General features: G+C 43.0%; 2 protein-coding genes and 1 long non-coding RNA gene across 4 annotated transcripts; 2 read left to right on the plus strand and 1 right to left on the minus strand.

The window, feature by feature from the left end:
• Positions 1 to 958: 958 nt before the first annotated feature.
• LOC122153200 (protein ecdysoneless homolog) lies at positions 959 to 9,151 on the minus strand. 2 transcript variants are annotated; one of them, XM_042789841.1, is made up of 6 exons: positions 8,709 to 9,151; positions 5,787 to 5,893; positions 4,809 to 4,931; positions 3,306 to 3,380; positions 2,950 to 3,170; positions 959 to 2,331 (listed from the first exon to the last, which is right to left on the minus strand). In XM_042789841.1, the coding sequence occupies exons 3-6, from the start codon at positions 4,888 to 4,890 to the stop codon at positions 2,113 to 2,115; spliced, it is 597 nt and encodes a 198-aa protein (XP_042645775.1). In that variant the 5' UTR covers positions 4,891 to 4,931; positions 5,787 to 5,893; positions 8,709 to 9,151; the 3' UTR covers positions 959 to 2,112. The 2 variants fall into 2 exon arrangements, with proteins under 2 accessions (XP_042645775.1, XP_042645776.1); XM_042789842.1 differs by lacking the exon at positions 3,306 to 3,380 and having other exon boundaries at positions 8,709 to 9,150.
• Positions 9,111 to 12,127, plus strand: LOC122153201. The gene is made up of 3 exons (XR_006165066.1): positions 9,111 to 9,170; positions 10,661 to 10,693; positions 11,443 to 12,127. It is a non-coding gene; the product is annotated as an uncharacterized LOC122153201 (long non-coding RNA).
• Positions 12,128 to 15,912: 3,785 nt separating this feature from the next.
• LOC122153191 (olfactory receptor 49-like) lies at positions 15,913 to 16,930 on the plus strand. The gene is given in 2 exon segments (XM_042789767.1): positions 15,913 to 16,443; positions 16,445 to 16,930. Coding segments are annotated over 2 exon segments (948 nt in total). The 3' UTR covers positions 16,862 to 16,930.
• Positions 16,931 to 21,267: the final 4,337 nt, after the last annotated feature.

Consider the following 21,267-nt stretch of genomic DNA (forward strand, 5'->3'; position numbering starts at 1 on the left):
TTGTTGTAATCTGTTGTAAAAATCTGGTACCGTACATCATGTGTTGAGGTTTATGTTGTGATCACTGGGGCCTCTTTGTGTGACTGTGTGACTGTTGTATGAACGAGACGCAGTCTGACTGCGAAGCAAGTGTGGAGTTCCGATCTGCAATTCCATGTTCTCTGCGAGGAGAGCGGCAGGAGATGAACGAAGCGCATGTTTTGAATGGGGAAGAGAAGTCTCGGTAAAGTTTGGAAATGATTTTTAGTGTAATAAATGTCAAGGGAATTGGTCTGACTGGGACAGAATTGAGCACTCAGGTCAGCTTAAAAAAGCGTATTGTGGGAACCTGGGAAACATACTAATGTTGTTTTTGAGGAGAGAGGGAAAGTGGGATGAAGTCTCATACACGGACATGTTCTTTACCCTCCAAAATCACCCCGAGTACCAAACAGCCTGTGGACTGATGAGCCCATAGGATCCAATGGTTTTGGCTTTAGAGAAAGAAAATATGAAGGAAGGAAAAGGAAAGTTCAAGAGGTGTTGTTCAGCATGCAGTATAGGTCAGAGATGTACGAGATTGGGGAAAATAAGGGATCCTGAAGCAGGAGACCTGCTGGAACATTACAAACCTCTGGTAAAAATACAAGAGAAAAGTGAGGACTCTGATACGGGAACCCTTCGGTAGTCCAGTCTCCTCTTACACCCAGAGTAAAAAAGAAAAAGTAGTGGTACAAGCACCTCTGAGGGAAGCAGTGGGACAAAGCAGAGAGCCTGTCTTAATAAAGGTTCCCTTCTCCTCATTTGATCTTGAAACATAGAAAAATGGGGCAAAAAACTATCGCAGTGATTCTGTGGGGGTCACTAAACATTTCCAGTTTCTGATAAAACAGCATAATCCTGACTGGGATGATATTCAATTGTTATTAGACCATATGACAGAAACGGAGAAACAGCTGATACTGAAAACAGTCCAAGATCTGGCTAGTGACTTTATTAAGAATACAGGGGAGGATATAAAAGAATATTTCCCCTTACAAGACCCACGTTGGAACCCTAACAGAGGGGCACACGTAAGATTGCTGAATACATACAGAGATTGGGTTGGAAGAGGAATGGAGCGGGCTACCCTGAAAACAATTAATTGGTCAGCTTTATATGCCATTTGGCAAGGTCCAAGGGATACCCCCTCTGAATTTTTAGATAAATTACAGGATACTATGAGGCAGCATACTCCTCTAGACCCAGGGTCAGAAATAGGGATTCAGCAGTCAGGGTCTCTGTTCATCAGACAATCAGCAAGCGACATCCGGAGGAAGTTGCAGAAATTGAAGCCTGCAGAAAGCAGGAACCTGGAGACTTTACTAGATGAGGCACGGAGGGTGTTTAGCAACAGGGAAGAGGATAGCTCCAAGAACTTCTGATACTGCACTGAGGAAGTTATGCATACCTTCAAAGAAAAACAAAACAAAACAACCCAGATCCAGTAATCAAGTTGTATTTCTGCTTTTATTCAAATAAATTTTAAAAAATACTTAGAGCAAATATTTACATGTTCAATCCAATTACTCTTCAAATCCTCCTGATTAATAAAGAACAGGTTCTTACAGTAATTATCAGAAGTTCTTAGAACAAAGCCTTGTACTTTTGGAAAAGCAATTAAGTGTTTGCTGAACATTTAACCAGTGTTGAAAAATCCACAAGAGAACACTGTTCCTATAATATGGTATTCCTCCATCTCCCCCTGAAGGCAGAGGCATTTTCAGACCATGAGCTGCTTTACAGGTATTGAAACCACCTAGTAATGGGTAAAGGACATTTCAGAAATATGGCAAATTGTATCACTGATCTGAAAAAACTGAAGACAGGTTTTTGTAATAAAAGTTTCATTTCAGTCATAACATCATTTTTCAGTTTTCTCAAAACATGATGGCACTGGAAAAATCTGATTTCTATCCAAGATAGTATCCAAACAGATGGCTTTTGCAGGCAAATTCACTTTGTATCTTTAAAGTCACATAACTAAAGCATAAATGTTTTAAGTTCAAACCTTTTGTCTCTTATTCCAAATACTGCTAGTTTTTCTGTGCTTCATTTCTCAATCAGCCATGTTTTCTGCACTAAGACAGCCTTTTATTCTGTGGCTCTATTGTTAGAGCCAATATGATCTGCATTTTCAGGTAAACATACTCCCGTGCTCTGTAAAATGTTAGAGGTGGGTCCTGCCAGTCCAGATTGAGCACTGTAGGATTTGATCAGGTTAGCTACCAGGTTCTGATCCACATCAACTGGTATCAACTCAGTATCATCAGGGCCAGCACTTTGAGACGTAGTTGCATTAACAGAACTTGCCTATAGTAAGTATAAAGACAAAGTTTTATAAAACTTTATAAGCAGGTTTTAAAAAAAAAAAGACAAACCACAAGAGAGAAGAAAACAAGGAGACAGTTCTGCAGCCAACAAAGTTCAGTATGTTCCACACTGTCTTGACAGACAGGAATTTAGTCACCAAATGCTCATGCCAGTTAAAAATCATCACTTTCCATTATACAGATAAAGTTCCAAGAGAAGGACATAGAGGGTTACTGAGTCCTGGCTCACTTTCCTATGGGCATGATCTTCTACAGGAACTCAAATAGTCAAGCTGCAGCTGCTTGCCTTACTACTGACACAGGGTAAAACAGGGAAATGCAACTAAGTCTTGGAAAGAATGTGCAAGTTAAAGCTTCCCTAAATTGGTTTTCTTCCCATGCCCCCACCCCCCCAGAAAAATACACCATGGTGCAGCTGCAGCACATTTTGCTTGCGCATGTGATTTTCGCTTTATTTTTTAATAATTAGTTAGCACATGATTAGAAGACACAAGTTTTTGATTACATTACTCGGAATGATCACTTTTAGTATACTTCCTCTTTCCTACCAAAGCTCTCAACACTTTATGCTACAAACTAGAACTTGAGGCATACTTACCCCTCTCTTTTGGACGGGGAAACTTTTACCACCATTGGTATGTGCCAGTTCACGGTCCATCTCACTCATGTATGACTTGAGACTGCCTATAAGCTCATCAGGCGGCACTTCCTGGTCTTGCCTTTGATCTTCCACATCTAAGTCTTCATCATCCTCGTTCGAGAAATCAAACTCCTCCTCTTCATCCAGATCATCAGAATCCAGCTCTTCTGAGTCTGCCCCTACATATATATTATTTTGTGTCAGTACAGATAGCAAACAAATCAGCACAGCGACCATGGGTGACGGATGGATGACCCAGGAAAGCCAAATAACCATGAGATATTCTGACAAAAGAAACCAAGAAGCAATCTCACCTAAAATTCTGTCTAACGCTTTTGTAAAAGAATCTACATCAAAGGTAACATGGGATTCATCAGGTGACCTGAAATCTAAACAAATTTTTAAATAAATAAAGCTTTTAGGCTTGCATAAGCTGACACAGACATAACCCATACGGCATACAGATTTCTCTCGAGCCTAGACTGAAGTTGGAACATTTGAACTGATGGTCTTAGAAGTGCTTAGAAGTCTGAGGCCTGTATGAACTAGGAACGAAACAGCAACGGGAGGAGTTCCTGGCATGAAAGAGAAAATAAACCCAACAACTTTAACCGTTTATTGTGGTCAAATAAAAATTGCACCGAAGGGAACCAAAATAAACATGCCTGAATCTTTCTGGAACGGAGTGGTGGTGGTACACCTTAGACAAAGATTTAAAAAGCTGAGAATCCTGGAGGTCTCCTGCCTAGAAAGAACACTGCAGGCTTCATTCTAGTCTCTTTTAAGCTCAGTGGTTTGCCTTTTTTTTGTTGTTTTTTTTTTTGTTCATTTATTTTTTAAATAACTGACAAAAGTCCACATTATAACTCAGACATTGACACTAACAGTAATTAAAGAGGATCAAACAATTAAGAGTATAAATTGAGTAGACCCTTATACGCTCGATACAGTCTACACAGCATTATTTTCTCAATATTAAAGCTATTAAAAAGAACTTGGACAATATGCTCCTACATCACCCTTTGGTTTTTAAAATTAAAGGCCTGTCCACACCACAGTCACACACACTTTCTTAACTCCAGCACTTAATCTAGCGGCATTCTGCTGTTGCCTAACTAGCTAGGTATCTTCAGTTAGCACTCCCACTGTTGGGAACAATGACAGGGATCCACAGTGACTTGATTCTTTGCTCCTGCTTCTAGGTGTACAGTATGTGCTTTAGGTGTGGAAAAGCAGGCCTAGTATATTCAAAATACTAATCTACAGGAAATCTAAATTCAACTGTACCACAAAAATCAATAGTCTTAATTCACAAGTTACCCCAACTTAAGTTTCATTTTTATTTCTTCACAGCTTCATCAGTAGAATCTTAGTCTGAACAGTCCTTCATGGCAGAAAAATTTCAGCACAGATGAACTTGAGATATGCATTTTAATAACAGTGCTAAGAACTACTGTAATGAACAACACCAAGCCTTCAATTTAAAAGCGTTAAAAAAATTTTAAAAACCACAAAACCAAACTAAGTAAGAGTGCTGGAAAATAACACAGCTTCCAGCATTTTTACCTGCACCACTGTCAGAGTGGTGACCAAACTGGTTTAAAAGCAACTACATATTCACTGGTAACAGGGGTTTGTTTCAGGCCTCTGCTACGCAGAACGCTTTCAAACGTTGATTCTGCGCATTACAGAATCAACCAAAGGGCTACAGCAGAATGAAAACACATTCTACACCACACACCAAACTTAAAAATACTACTGCCATGGCATTTCTGCTCCTTCATGTGGTGAGACTTTGGATACAAAAGCCTTCATACTTTCAGCAACTGCTTCCAAGTCGTATTTCTGCTCTTCCTCATTTGAGGAAGGAAGGGACTCATTTCTTGCCTCCTTCAGCATCTGATCTAGATCATCTGCTGTAATCTCCAGCCAACTGTCATCTGAAAGAATATAGGACATATTCGTTATTCGGCACAAATCTGTCAGCCCACAATGGCCACAAAACCCAATCCAGATGGCTGAGAGTACTGCTAGCATTTTGTAGCTTGTTTTTGCACTGTTAAGTTTTCGTGCTGATACAAAATAACAAGGGGTATAAGGCAGAGAGAGGCTGAGAAGAGTGTTCAGATTTCATTTGACTACTTTAAAACTCTGCTTTACATGCAGCTTCAAACTAGCAGAAATTGTTGTAGCCACAGGTAAACCTTCTGCCACTAAATGAACGAAGAAAAGGCTTACACTATAAAGGGAGACCTTCCACTACAATCATTAATGCTGAATGTTGGATTTGCATGCTAAGGGATCATTCAGAAATCCAGATGTGACCTGTGCTGCACGCTGGCAACAACTGCATTCCTGTGACATGAGTGAAAAGAACCTATTATATAAAGTTTATGCTGGTCTTGTATTGGCCATCAGAGTAGACCAGATAGTAATTAACTTTGTATTGTCAGTATTGGAATTGATTTATTATTATTCTTAAATGTTTAAATACCTCCTGTCTGGTATCCAGTTGACACAAAGGACTTGATCTGGTATAAGTGTGCATGGTGTTATCAATCTAGTGGTATCAAACCACAAACTGGACTGCGTATTTCGCCAATTCACAGCCCCGAGCTTATACAAACGAACTGGTTGCCTTCATCTTAAATGATGGCCCATGAATAACACCTCCAGCAGTCACATGGTAGGAGACTAAATCGATAAAGAGACTGGTACAGTGCTGTGAACATTCACCCTCTTCCCCAACAAATACTCATTTGTGATAGGAATAGTCCACCCCCCATCCGGCTCACCATCCTCTGGAGGAAGACAAGCTGCTTCTCTCTCAAATTCCTTCAAATCAACAGTTGTTGTCTGTAGCACTGTCAAGATTTCATCACCTGGGCTCACTTCAAAAGAGCTAGAAGAAAAAAATGCCATTTACTGAAATGGATTTTTACTAGCATTACGATACCAGTGGCATCACGCACACTACAAGCAAGTTTTCACTCCAATTCCTCACGATTCCTTCTGTGCAAAGACATCAAAAAGGTAAGTGAATCTGGGGGAAGTACCAGAATACTACACCAATAGCATTAGCCAAAACAGGACACAGTCAGTTACTGTTATTCCTTGTTGATGGCTCCAAAGCAAATTTCTCATGCTTCCTTTGTTATTTATATTTATTTTGTCTTGGTAAACATTAGGACTGCCAGATCCCAAACAGCACAAGACTGGAAACTCAAGCAACTAACAGTCAAGATATTATGAGTTGGCAAACCCTCAGATATTTTTGTGAGACCATCTTCCATAACAGTGGAGGATGAAATGTGCTAGGTCTTCTGATGGCTACGAAACATGTAGAGTAGCTTAGGTAGAGGGAGCAATGGTTTTAGTGCATAATAATACGATGCATTCTCTCAAGGATCCCTCCCAAGTTATTACTTTTCTTATGTTCACCTTCCCTATTGCCAAAGTGGTTTTACTTTGCAGAGTTGAACTCAATGTGAATAGAATGTTCTGGGAATTTACCAGGTGTGACTTTTCAAATATGGTGTTTATGAAAAAGATTGAGCAAGTAAGAAAGTGGGAATACAGAAGAACTTCATAAATCTAAGAGGCAGGCTACAGATTTTGAATAGTGTGATTAGCAACATTTTTATAGTTGTTGGATAAGGAATTTTTGTGAACTGCCTTTGGACACAGATGTATCAATTTAGCCTTTAGACACTAATTCATCAAAGCTAGAAATTATATTTTTGAATAATAAAACTCAACCTGACAATAGATGAATCATAAGGATTAAAGCTAAGATTTTTAAATGGTAAAATTTAAAATGATAGACTGGACGTTGCAATTAAATTGTTCATAGACAGTTGTGGTGAATGTTTTTCAAAGGCTATTTACCCCCCCCAAAAAATTATGGATGTTCAAACAAAGTAATTAAAATCTTATCAGAATTAATCAGAAAGAATACAGAATGATAGTATCTTAATTAAAGTAACTCAGTTACCAACTGATCTAATTTATTGTGAATCTTAAAAGCTCCCCTGAGAAGGACAGGAGCTCATATTCTAGAAGACAGAGTAGTTTTCCCTATTTAGCAATGACATGTTTAAATCAAGCCTTCCTTGCCATTTTTTTTTCATGCTGACAGAAAGCTGTATCTACACAGAACTGGCTTCCAGGGAGAAGGGAGCAAGATGATAGTGTGTCTTTTGAAAGCATCTATTGATTGTAGACTATATTATACAATTTTGTGGGGAATAGTAAAATAAAAGCCTTTTCATCTCTTTAATTGGAATCAATGGAATAGAAATAACAATAGTCTGATTTCACTTTAATCTCTTCATGGTCCAAATAATGACTGATACAAGGACAAGTCTTGTATAACCAAATGAAGATATACCAGAAAACAAAAGGAGTCAGTCCTTGCACCTTGAGTGTAAGATAATGTTAAAGCAAGACAGAAATCCCACAGGAGTTCGCTGAGTAGAGGCTGACAAGTAACAGGTAGCGTGTCACTGTAGAACCAGTGTCATTTAGTGACTGCTTCAAGCTTTTAATGGTTAAAAAAGAAAAACAACTCTAGCTTTAAAATCCAAACCCTTTTAGCACTCTGCCAGTCTGAGACTGGCATTGTGTACTGGTTTTATTTTTCTTCGTAGTAGCTTGTATGATGCTATGTTTTGGATCTGTGCTGAAATCATTGTTGATAACACAGGGATGCTTTAGTTATTGCTGAGCAGTGCTTACACAGCGTCAAGGCGTTTTCAGCTTCTCACGCTGCCCTAACAGCTGGCAGCCGGGGGGCCCACAAGAAGTTGGGAGGAGACACATCCAGGACAGCTGACCCCAACTGGCCAAAGGGATCTCTCATACCATATGATGTCATGCTCAGGAATAAAAGTTGGGGGAAAAGAGTAAGGGGGGACATTCAGAGTTATGGTGTTTGTCTTCCCAAGTAACCGTTACCTGGGATGGAGCCCTGCTTTCCCGGACATGGCTAAACACCTGCCTGCTGATGGAAAGTAGTGAGAGAATTCCTTGTTTTGCTTTGCTTACGTGCACAGGTTTTGCTTTACCTACTAAGCTGTCTTTAACTCAACCCACAATTTTTTGAACTTTTATCCTTCCAATTCTCTTCCCCATTGTACTATGGGTGGGAGTGAGTGAGCAGCTGTGTGGTGCTTAGCTGCCTACCAGGTTTAAACCACAACACGCTCCCAGTATCAAACTTCATTCTTGAGTGAAATTGATTTAATTTGAAACAAATAATGCATTTGCAATGACAGGTTGTAACATCCTGCATAATCTAGCAGTATGAATGGATGTAAATTGGATGTAAATTATGGGAATAATGTAGCATGATGCACTAATACAAACAAAACCATGAACTCATGTCACTAGTCCAACAGACTAGAGAGAGTAGCTTGTTTGAGGCTCTTCCAATTCTCTGTTTTATTAATTCAAACATAGTGCATATTAAGATACCAGTAGATTAGATGAGTTTACATTCTTCCAGGACTAAACATTTGATTAATAAATCAAATTACAACTATTTAAAGAATTTTCTTTCTGAACCCTGTATCAGCATTAAGATGACTCTTTATCTCTTACATCTACAGGTACAATTAAATATTTGAAACTATTCAATAATCTTTTACTCCTAAAGACAGCCCTTTCCACTCTTTTTTTACTCCACTTCTGTACATGTGGATTCAGTTTTCCATTACCTTGAGATGGACAAAACTAAAAGTCTGGAGAGAAGTTGTGTAAACACGCTGATGAGAGAGGCTAGGATAACTCTTGCATCATCTACTCCATGAAAGCTGCAGTCTTCCCGCACTGGACGGCGGGCGCCATCCTGTGCTTGCCCCAGGGCATGCCGGGAGCTGTAGTTTTCGCGGGCCCGGCCGCCGGACAGCTGCGCTGCTCTCTGCGGTGCGTGGCCCGGCGCAGCCCTCTCTACCGCCGCGGGCCCCGCAGCGCGGCTCGAGGTGCAGTTTTGGTGCCGGTTTTGGGTGTTTTCCTGCGGGCTCCCGGCTGCTCCCCGATAATGCGGTCCTGCAGCCCCGGGGCCGCGCCTGCGCGGTGGGGGCGCCCTCTGCAGCGATCGCGGCTCCCTCCGCGGTTACCGGCACCGTGACGCGGCGGTGCTTGCGGAGCGGCGCCGCCTCGCCCGTCGCTTCCTCCCGGTCAGGAGCCGCCGCCGCCCCCTCCCCCCTCCCCCCCCGTGCGCGGTGCCGCCGGGCGCTCTGCGCGCCGATCGCGGTCCTGCAGCCCGGCGGTCGCGCGCCGGCTCTGGCCCCTCCGGCGCAGGCGCGGTGCGCGGGAGAGAGAGGGGCGGGGCGGGGCGGGGCGGGGCGGGGCGGGGCGGGGCGGGGCGGGGCGGGGCGGGGCGGGGCGGGTGGCGGTGAGGGGAGCGAGCCCCTTGGGCGGGGGGGGGGGTGTCTCCTGGGGGCGGGGGGGCGGGAAGCGGCAAATTGGGCTGTTAGCGGGAACATTTTTGTTTCACTTTTTATGATAGTGCTAGATGAGTAGTTCTTTTTTCTCTTTTATGCTCTTTGAATTGTTTTTTTTTGCCAGTTTCTTTTATGATATATTAAAATTGCTAAGTGTTTCTAAAAGCTGTGGGATTTTTAAATAATTGTTTTCTGGTGGCTTTATCTGTGCAGGGCTTTTTTTACTTTATTCTTTTTTTCTTGTGTCAACTTTTCTGTTCTTCTGGTGGATGTGCATACTGTTTTCAGCTCCACTGGATTTCAGAAAAGGGAGGGAGCAGGGGAAAGCCAATGCATGATGTAGTGTAGACGTTTGGCCCAGCTCTTTGTGACTTTCTTTAAGCATGTGTCTTCCTTCACCTTCCTTCCCCCCGTGTACTACTTTTCTAGGATACTGCTTTGATATGTCTCAATGTTTTTTGATGAAACAATGATGACCATCATAAACTAAAGATCTTGGCACTCTTGGCTTGCCCAAAGGCTTTCTTATACTCTGAATTGCAATGGCATAGCTATCATAAAGAACAAACATTGCAGAAGTTGCTAGTGTGACTGTGAACAGTAAATGGGACAGATCCGTGGCAGCTGTATTAGGCTTCATACCTCACCAGCACTGAAGGAACCAGGCCTTTGTGAACTCAAACCATGAAAGGAGATGTCCAGATACAATTTCCAAGTGGGTGCAAAATGCTGATCGCATACATACACTCTGAAACACTGTAAATATTATCCGACAAGGAAATTGTGACAAATTCACATTTCTACTGACTCACACTGCTACTGTAATGCTTTAATAACAAAAGACTACAGCGCCCACAGTTTCCTTCCCACTGGAAATGGAATAGACTGCAGCATATGCTTTCACTGATAGAAATTAAAAGTATTCTGACATTAATTATTAACATTTAAATCACATTTCAAATATTAAATGCAAGAGAAGTCATTTTATTTCCTTGGGAAAGCTAACTGCTTTCAGGGTCTAATGACAGTGAAATGAGCCTTCAGTGCTGCCAGCCTTTCCGGCTTCTTGCCCTCCCAGGGCCGCAGAGGCCCTCAGTAGATGGTGAGGTGTCCTGCCTGCAGTGGCACTGAATGTGTTTGAGCCATTCAAACATGTTCATGTCACCTAAAACATTCTACCGGTGGTGATTAGGCAACGGATACAAAATGTTCTCCTTTTTCAGAAAGTCGGTATTCAAGATACTCCTGTGGGATATGTAAGTATTTTTTGGTGAGTGTGCTCTCCCACCGTGTGTTCTGTGGGTCTGCGTGTGCCTTTCATCACACAAGTGAAAAGGCTTCTGAGTAAAGGGCTGCAGGGTGGGGAACATCGACAGTATTTGGTTTACACCGCTTTTTGTTGAATTGTTTTGCTTAGTTTCAATTTTTTTTTAGTAGTGAAACGAGAACACAAGCTGAACCCATACCGTTTCTTTCAAGATAACTAGAATTCAGTAATTCAGTTACTGTGGAGGAACGCCTAGTGATTCCTTGTACAATTAAAAGTCATTAGACTAAACATTTGGCATTTTAGTGCACCAAAATCAGAGACATTAGGTGAACAGGATTTTAGATACTAGAGAATCTGCCAACCAGGATGGCCCTGCCCAGTCAAACCTTCTACGTACTGTAGATGGAGATAAAGTCCCCATAGGGCACATTAAAATTATGCAGGGGAAGACAGTCTGGGTTATTCCTGCCTCTGGTAAAGGTAAACTCATGCGTGGGATTATTTTTGCCCAAGGACCCGGGTGCAGTTGGTGGGTAATGCAGAAGGATGGGGAATTCAAATGTGTGCCTCAAGGGGATTTGGTTTTGGGTAAAAATAGCTGATGAATTGAACTGTATGATGTTAATTGCTAAATAACCCTGTTATTGAAGATGGTCATCACTACGGTTGGTATATATTATACTAACGACATCATATTAAGAATCACCCAGGTTAATGAGAAATGAACTTTGATAGATTCAGGACTGAATTGGTGCCCAGCAACTTCCTTGAGATCAACATCTTCAGCTCGCAATCTGTGAGCATGGACCACACCAGATACAGCTGCTAGGAGCTCCAGATGTAGCAGAGGCTACGTGCCCTCCTCCTGCTGTGCCCAAGACCACCCGCTCCACCCACCGAACCAACGCCACATCACCCCGCCTGACTTAAAAGACTGTCGTGACAGTGGACCCCACTTATGGACTATATGAACTCACTATACATGTTGGAGGGATGGCCTAGAGCCTAAGGGAATGATATCTGTGTGTATACCTCAAAAACCAGGAAATGGGATGGTGATTCCTTAGAACGTACTGGGAAACATGGAACCTGAGCATAACATAAATGGTATGGAATCAGGAGTGGATACTGTCCTGGTTTTGGCTGGGATAGAATTAATTTTCCTTCTTAGCAGCTGGAGTAGTGATGTGCTTTGGATTCAGTAATGGGTGTGGTAGGAGAAGAATCTTGCTAATACACTGATGTTTTCAGTTGTTGCTGAGACCTCAAAGATTCTCCAGCTCCCCATGTCCTGCCTGTGTGTGGGTGCACAAGAAGCTGGGAGGGAGCAGAGCAAGAGCACTGGACACAAATTAGCCAGTGAAATAATCCATATCATGTAATGTCGTGCTCAGTGTATAGAGGAGGGGTGGTCAGGAAGGGAGGGCTCTCGCTTCTGGGATTGCAGTTTTGGGATCTTCACTTCTCTGGGATCACTGGCCAGGAATGGGCTGGGCATCAGTGGGCAGGTGGTGAGCAATCACATTGTGCATTACTCCTTTGTATTTTACTGAAAAAAAAAAAAAAAAAAATTTACACTGTTTTTATCTCAACCTATGAGTCTCTTTAGCTTTACCCCGCCATTTCTCTCCCTCACCCCCGAGGGAGGGGAGGGTGAGTGAGCAGCTGTGTGGTGCTTGGCTGCCGGCCAGGTTTAAACTACATCAATCACTATCTGAAAAATCATTATTGGATTAATTAAGATACGCCCACTCACAACTTGAAAAGAAGTCAGTCAGAAAAAGGAAAAAAAATAATAATCTTGGTTCTGCAGTTACCATAAGGCAGTATATTTAGACATCTGTAAGGTTCCAGTTTCCAACAATGCTAGCTGCCTTTTGATTTTTTGAGATAAGTACTGTTAGCAGTAAAATCAAATGTTTCTATTGGAGTTGCATTCAGGGCAAGCATTCAGTATTCAAGTAGTTTGTATTTACCGTAACAAGTCATTCACTCATTCATTCATTTACGTAAGGGCTTTGCTATTCTCTATATATTATGAACTCCCTGGGCTTTCTTTCCAGTTTTATAAAGGACTCTTGTGAGAGGTTTCAGTGATAGCAGATACCACAGCCTGCAAGGAAGCCGTTCCTTGTGTCGCCCTCACTGCAGATGAAAGCCCTTCGTAACAGATAAGGACAGAAGCAGTTAAAGCTTTATTCCTATTGGACAAGACACTAAAAAATGTCTTCCACAACCTCAAAAAACGAGAATGGAGTTGCCTTTTAGATATCATTTTGTTTTATAAATAAACAAATGAGGGCATGTATTGAGTTTTCAGTATCAGCACCTAATTTGTCTTGTTTTTTCTCTATACTCAGCTAAAACAATGTAGAGCTTTCTTAGTTCAAAAGAATATTGGGTCTTGCACCCCAGACTGATATCAGGTATTTCTATTTGTGGCTTCGATGACTGCCTACAATCCATATTCTTCAAAGTGAACTTCTATTAACTGTAGACACTGGTATGGCCTGCAGCATTATGGAAATAGTTCTCCCTTTTTGCATATTAAGGGAGCTTTTAGAGCCAGCATCATTCCCACGGGGTCTTTGCCTGTGCCTCTTTAAAGAGAATGTTTCTTGGACCATTCTGGAGATCTCCTCCCACCTTAATTGTATTGTGAAGCCAAGAGAAATTTTACTTCAGATACTATCTGTCAGGAAAAGCTGAGATTGTTTGGATTTAAATTGTAAGAAGTGTTCTTGGCCTGTAAAGTAGCATTGCTGGAATTGAAGGGTGCTCGCACAGTCATTTTCCTTGGAGCAGAGCATTTTTCTGCACTTCATCACCACGTTCTCCAAAGGTTACTCTCCAGTCTTAACAGGTAGCAATGTTCACATATGCAGGAGAGGAAGAAGTGCAAAGCTGCATTTCCAACTTACACTAATTAACTAAGTGTATATCAGATACGTGTTACCCTCACACTGCAAATAAGCTACACTGCAGCAACTGGCAAAGAGCCTTAAGAAAATCACCATTAACGAGTTCACGGTGTCTGGCATTGGTTTTCTGTCTGGTATATGGAATAAAGCCCTGAATCAATCAATGATCAATACTATTTTCTCCAGTTTTGTTAGATGTATCAGACTGAGCTATAAATACTCAGTGTGAATTCCCCTAGTATCATTATTTTATTTCTTTGCCAATTGCTCTAACTATCTGTGAAGGATCAGTCAGTGGAACAAGGGCTGTGACCAAAGTGTCACTCTCCTGATGGGGTGTGCTGACTGTCATGCAGTGCAGTCATTACTACACCTGTTTACCCTAGCGTAATCTTGGAGTGACTTTGATATGACAAATTGAGAGTCCTCCTCCAGTGTAACCTGTAGCCATGGAGTTAGTGCACTTGTCTGGGAAGCAGAAGGCCAGTGTTTAAATCCTTGCTCCAAAAGCCTTAAGAGGGCATTTGAACCATGGGGTTGCTCATGGCCAAGATGTCATGCATCCTGTAGAGAGCACTGGAGTTGCCATGTTCATCAAGTCTTTTCTTTCCAAACTTTTGTTGCTCATGTTAAAGGCTCATGTTCAATACATGCAATTGAAATGAAACAGTGCTTTGGGTGGGAGAGGGGAGGATTGGACAATGTGCTATTTCTAATGTGGGTGTTTTTATGTTACCCTGGAATATTCGTAACTACAGGTGAACTTGAAAAATCATTTATTCACACAGTTGTAGTTTGGAAGGGATTCGAAGTGGCTCTTTTCGTGTTACTTAAAGGGAAATATTCTATCAGCCCAAGTGTACTGAAAATTTACTGGAGGTTCATCTGAAATGTTCATGAACCTTAGCTAAGTTGTCAACAAACTTGCCTTGGCTTTCAACCATGTCACACCATTTGACACCAGCAGACTCTTGTATGTGTTTGGAGCAGATAAAAAAAAGTTTCATCTCTGTGCCCTGCTGTATTAATTGCATTAATTAACTTAATCTGTAAACAAAGATGCTCGTAAGTGATCTCTAAATAGTCCAGCAGAGAATATGCATTAAGTGAAACAATGGTAACATAAAATGTGTGTTTTGAAGGCTTAAACACTTACACATATTTGCATAAAAACCTATGCAAATCCTACCCTGCAGAGAGTCACCTGCTCTGCTCCTTTCTATGTCCAAAACCAAAAGTAAAGATGAAGGGGAAAATGTCAGTCTTTATTGCGTGTATTTTTCTTGTGCTTCCTTCTGCTAGATGAGCATTTTCATTTTGAAAAAACACTAACTTAATAAACCAGAGATTTGAGACTGGAATAGTGAGTTTCATCTAATTACCTCCAGGTGCCTGTGAGAACTTGTTTTCCCAAGGCTCCCTCTGTAGACAGTGGAGACAAGAGGAAGCACTAGAGGCTGGGTCCTCCCAACCTATAACTGGCATGCGAAAGAAAGGTTACAAATCTCTTCCAGATACTCTTCTCTTGCTCTGCATTTAGGTCAGGACATCTGATAGTAACATCAATGAGCAACTGCTTGGAAACAACGGCATTTCAGTGCAGGCGGATGTCAGACAAGACTGTGTGACAGACTGTGTGGAACCATCATAAATTTCAGTCATTGTTGAGAGCACTAAAGAAGATGAGTGATACTTGGTCCCTACTCCACCCCCTCCCCCTTTGCTGAGGAAACAGAGAGCAAGAAGCTGTGGAAGAAAGCATGGAATTACAAAAGAGATACTTGATATTACTTATTTTGGAATCAAGAGATTCTCAGGGATTCCTAGTCCAAAAAGGCAAGCGTTGAAAAGTAGAAAGCATAGCTTTCAGCATACGGATTTGATGTGGTTTGATTTGATGGTCTAGCATTCGTGCAATAGAAGAAATGAGTCTGGCTCGTAGGTGAGAGGTGTGCAACAGGTCTGAGTGAATTTGGTATTTCCCATGAATAGGGTGAAACAGCTAACAGCCTCTTGAAAATCTTCTGTTCTGGAGAAAGGATCCTTTGTGAGTGTTTGAAAAAGGCAGAAAAAAGACAACAGATTCTCTGAGGACTAAATGAAATGTAAAACATACAAATCAGGGTGTGAGAAATGCTCGAAGGACTCTCTCTGCCTGTATTATGGAGGAAGACTGCTAGAAAGGAAAGAAGCAGAAAAGGAAGAACTTTTCACCCAGACTGTGACATTACCACACATGTTTGTTGCTGTGCTCCAGTCTCAGCAGGATGAACTGAAATTCCACATGGGACCAGAAAATGAAACTGCGGTTACTGAGTTCACCCTAGAGGGTTTCTCGGGGCTTGATCGACAACTACAGCTATTTCTCTCTCTGGCCCTTCTGCTCATCTACCTGACAACAGTGATGGGGAACGCAACCATCATTTTCCTCGTGTGTGTGGATCACCGCCTGCAAACCCCCATGTACTTTTTCATCAGCAATCTGTCCTTCCTGGAAATCTAGTTTACATCCTCCACAAGCATCAAATTGTTTCTGATCCTGGGTTCTGGTAGGAGAACCATCTCTCTAAGCAGCTGCTTTGCCCAATCCTATTTCTATTTTGCCCTGGGCTGTACAGAATTTGTTCTACTTGTTGTTATGTCCTTTGACCGCTGTGTTGCGATCTGCCAGCCTTTGCGTTATGCTGCCGTCATGAAGCCTCAGCTCTGCATCCAGCTGGTTGTTGCTGCTTGGGTCATGGGCATCACACTCTCAAGTTACTGTCGGGTCCTTCTCTACCAGCTGACTTTCTGTGTCTCAAACAAGATCTACCATTTTTTTTTGTGACAACTGTCCCTTATTCAAACTGTCCTGCTCTGACACCAGCCAGCTTTGGAAAATAGACTCTGGTTTAGTATCATTTGTCATACTGGCTTCCTTATGCTTAACTCTGGCACTTTACACAGTCATTCTCCTCTGTATTCTACACCTTCCAGCAGCCTTGGGGAAGAAAAAAGCTTTTACCACATGTTCTTCCCATCTCACCTCCTTGGCTATTGCATATGGGAGCTACATTGCTCTCTACGTGCATCATTTGGAAGATGTTTCCTTGGAGACAAACAGAACTGTAGCTTTGCTGAACACTGTCCTGTACCCATTCTTAAATACCTTCATCTACAGTCTGAGAAACAAGACTGTGATAGCAGCCCTGAGTGAAGCCGTTGGCCGTGCAACACTGCAGGTTTTCCCCTAATCATGATGCATTTCTGGACAGCAATTCCAATGATCTGCTATGATATGTTAAGTAATACCAGTGCAGACGTATGCCACCTCCAAAGACAGATGCCTCAGGAGATTTCTGTTCTTGGATTGTGTGAGGTTAAGTGATAAGAAGCTCGTCTGCACACACCAAGGAAGCACTAACCATGGCAGGAGGAGTAACTCAGTGAATATCCTGACCCAGCTGCTGCCAGGACCATCACAGCACAGCCAGCAGCTCATCAGGAACCCATCTCATCAGGAACCCAAGAAGAGCACAGAGGCACAGTGGCAGGTGGGAAAACAATTTACAAGCTCCTGAGCGATGAACATCTTGTCCCAGCTGCTGTCCTGGTTTGGGCTGAAATAGAGTTAATATTCCTTTTCAGGGACTAGATGAGTTCTGAGTTTTGGATTTAGCTTTGGATTTGGTAGGAGAAGAATGCTGATAGCACACCGATGTTTTCAGCTGCTACCGAGACTTCAAGGACTCTCTGACTCCCCGTGTCCTGCCCGTGCACAAGGGCACAGGGAGCAGGGAGGGAGCACGGACAGAGCACCTGACCCAAATTGGCCAGTGAAATATTCCATATCATGGAACGTCATGCTCACTATATAGAGGAGGGGTGGTCGGGAAGGAGCTCTATCGCTTCTGGGATTGTGATTATGGGATCTTGGTATCTCGGGGTCGCTGGCCGGGAACGGGCTGGATATTGGTTAGCGGGTGGTGAGCAATTATGTTGTGCATTGCCTGTTTATATGTTTATTTTTTTTTCCTATCATCATCATTGTTCTTATTTTATTGCCATTATTAAAATTCTCCTGTCTCAGCCTGTGAGTCTCCCTTCACCCCTCTAATTCCCTCCCCCATTCCCAGGTGGGGAGGTGGAAGGGAGGTTGACCAGCTGCAGTGGTTGGTTGCCGACCAGGCTCAAACCAGGACAGCTGCCCTGGAAGAGCCATCAGCCTTGTTGTCCAGGTGTGAAACCCTTCAAGATGAGCCACTGAGAGCAGCTCTCTGGATCACCATTTGGACTAAGGGGATTGTTGCCTAGGGGTGGAGGACATGTTATAGGATGTGGGGCACGAGCATTTTTGGACTGCACAGGACCTATTATTAGCTCTTTAGTGGAGGACCCTGACCAGTGTATTCCATTCTATCTTCTCATTAAACTTATTTTCTAATGCCTTCCTGTGTGAGGGAATCTCTCTTCTGAGTGAATGTGTGAGCATGGGGGTGTGAGTGCAGCAACTAGAGGTCAGATAGCCCACATCATTAGTGCCACCAACTGAGTGGCTGGAGTGAACTTAAAAGTCTGTGTGTGTGTGTGTGACTGGGGTGGTCTATACCATCATCTGGAATGGGGGTGCTGCTTTGAGGGCTTGTATGTCCAGATGCCTGCAACTGGAAAGGCTGGTATCCAGGGGCAGCTATTGACGACACACAGTGTCTGAGCCCAGCTGCTGGAGGTATCCACCCTCTACAGTTACATATACAATGAAGAATAGAAAGGAATGGAATGGAATGGAATGGAATGGAATGGAATGGAATGGAATGGAATGGAATAGAATAGAATAGAATAGAATAGAATAGAATAGAATAGAATAGAATAGAATAGAATAGAATAGAATAGAATAGAATAGAATAGGAATAGTTCAGTTGGAAGGGTCCTACAATGATCGTCTAGTCCAAATACTAGACCACTTCAAGCCTGGCAAAAAGATAAATCATTTTATTAAGGGCACTGTCCAAATGTCTCTTAAACACTGATGAGCTTGGGATGTCGACCACCTTTCTAGGAAACCTGTTCCAGTGCTGGACCACCCTCTTGGTAAGGAAATGCTTCCTAATGTCAAGTTGGTATCTCTCCTGTTGCACCTTTGAACCATTCCCGCATGTCCTATCACCGGATACCATTGCCAAATGCTCTCCTCCTCAGGAAGCCATAGACAGCAATGAGGCCACTCTTCAGCCTCCTTTTCTCCAAAATAGTCAAGTCTGGAGTCCTCAGAGGACGTGCCTTCAAGCCCTTTCACCAGCTTTGTTGCTCTCTTCTGGGCCCATTCAAGTACCTTCACGCACTTCTTACATTGTGGGGCCCAGCCCTGCACACGGCACTCACAGGGAGGCTGCACCAATGCTGAGTACAGCCGGATAATCACCTCTCCTGCCCGGCTGGTTATGCCATGTTTGATGCAGCCCAGGATGCAGTCTGCCGTCTTGGCTGCCAGGGCACACTGCTGACTCCTGTGGAGCTGCTGCTCACCTGCACCCCCACATCCCTTTCTGCAGGGTACTCTCCAGCCACTCCTCTCCCCCGTCCATACTTGTGTCCGGCATGATTTCATCCCAGGTATAGAAACTGGTATTTGTCCTTGTTAAACATGGTGACTCCTCTGGGTCATGGATACAGGTGTTAAACTGAACAGGATCCAGCACAGAGTTCCTTGTGCTGCCCTAAATGTGTCCCAGTAGGTACCCTTGGTAAGTCCATGCTGACTGAGTTAGGACACACTCTTTTAGGTGCCCAGAAGAGTCACCCAGGAGGACACTAACCGATGACACACTCCTCACCAAAGTGAGCTTGTACATCCTGGGGTTCCCTGGGCTACACTTTTGGCCTCTTTCAAAGATAGGTACGACATTGGCTTGTCCTCATTCACAGCAGACCACTACCAATCCCATGACGTTTCAGTAGGTTCATTCCAAAGAAATAGTGATTGTCCCCTCTAACTTCATTACCACTATGCTGCCTGTTATGCGGTGCATATAATTTCTCAAATCTTTCATACATTTTTCCCCCATCCTGATACAATGAACATTTCTAAAGTCATCTTTTCAGATGATGGCTTCCCAGACAAAGGCCCTTTCCGTTATTCTTCAGTTTTCCTTTCCCTTTTATTCTTTGTGCATTCAGACACCTCTCAGCTATGCTGCTGCTTTGAGTTTCAGGAACTAGAGGCCTGCCAGTCTTTCAGTATTCCAATTGTCTCTTAGCCAACTCTTTCATTATGTTTATACCTACCTTTTTCTATCAAGCTATCTAAACCATTTCTCATAAGATTATTCCTTGATCAAAGGCAATCCCATTAGAGAAATCTTGTGCTCAGCGTACAGCTGGGGAGTGTGTTTTATTGTTTACAAAATTGATGATGATTCAATTTTCTTTGTCTGCAAAGAGGAAAATTCCCTCTCTTCCTGTGTGCAGCCAGTTCTCTAAGGAAAACAGGTGAGAGGTGGTCCAATGGAGTTGGAAAATTCAGCTGCAGACTTCAGTGGAGAAATCTTATAGAAGGAAAAATGATGTAAACCCCAGCTGGACAATGACAGAAATGGTGACTAGGGGAAATGAGGAGCAAGGTTGTCTCTCCATATGCTGTCAGACCTCAGAGCACTGTTTTTCCTACCTGTCCAGACCTCCCGAGGAGAGACGCTGCATCAATATCAATTGCAGAATGTTTCCATCACCTCTTCTCTGAACAGAAATTGATGAAATAGAACCTTTATTTATTTTTATTAGGTGCAGTTTGAAACCTTCCTCTTTAACTGCGCTATGAAACTATTCCAATTAGCTGTACAAGTCTTGAAGGCTTGAAGAAAGTGGAAGGAGGATAAATAGCTCGTTAGGGCTTTCTCTATTTTAATGAGCCCCAGAGTGTGTTTGGCCCTGAGTCCATGAACCTCAGATACTGAGAGGAGCCTGAGCAAAGTACTCAAGAAGTCAATGTCAGAACCAAAACGCAAAGTACCTTGAAGCATTGATTGGCCCCACTGAGGGCCATTACTGACAAAGCCTCCCCATGGCCTCCTTAGGGCAGATAGTTGGAGGCTCTGATTGCAGGTAGGCAAAGGCACTGTGCAGGTGGCTGTAATGCTGAGAAAACCCTGGATTTGTTTCCTGAAGCAGAAAGGCCAAACCCTGACCTCAAAGGTCTTGGGAAGGCTGATCCTGACCATCACACATGGCTCAGGGCCCTTCCTGGGAGCATTGGGGTGTGAGGGTGAGCAATGTCAAGTATAGGAAAACTGTACAACACCTCCCGGCTTCCCCAAGCAATGGTGAAGAACAAATGAAGTCCAGAGCATCAGAATAAAGTGTTTCCTGGGAGGCCTTGGCAGCAGACGCAACAGCCATAGCCAAGTGGAGAAAGACCTAGGTCCTGTTGGGATGTTTGTCCTTGCCAGAGCCACAGGCCATCTCTACTGCAGGCTGTCCTACACTGCACCATGCCTGCACCTGGTAACACCCCCGGCCCTTCTCCTTGGGTGTACTCCTATGCCGGTCAGGTCCCAGCATGCCCTCATCTATGGGGTTATTCTGCCTCCAAGAAAGGGCTGGCTCCTTGTCCTTGTAAAACTAGGTGAATCGTCCATTTGCCAAATCTCAGAGTTTTTCAGGG

This window comes from Tyto alba, unplaced genomic scaffold (assembly GCF_018691265.1).
Source record: "Tyto alba isolate M040663 unplaced genomic scaffold, T.alba_DEE_v4.0 Super-Scaffold_16, whole genome shotgun sequence".
Classification (NCBI taxonomy): domain Eukaryota; kingdom Metazoa; phylum Chordata; class Aves; order Strigiformes; family Tytonidae; genus Tyto; species Tyto alba.

Bases quoted from the DNA above. Each gene is read 5' to 3' on its own strand.
- LOC122153200 (XM_042789841.1), bottom strand. From the start codon at position 4,890: ATGCTGAAGGAGGCAAGAAATGAGTCCCTTCCTTCCTCAAATGAGGAA. The intron at 3,381-4,808 runs GTATGAAGGCTT...AAATTTGTTTAG, and splicing joins CTTGGAAGCAGTTGCTGAAA to ATTTCAGGTCACCTGATGAA. The intron at 3,171-3,305 runs GTGAGATTGCTT...ATATATATGTAG, and splicing joins AGCGTTAGACAGAATTTTAG to GGGCAGACTCAGAAGAGCTG.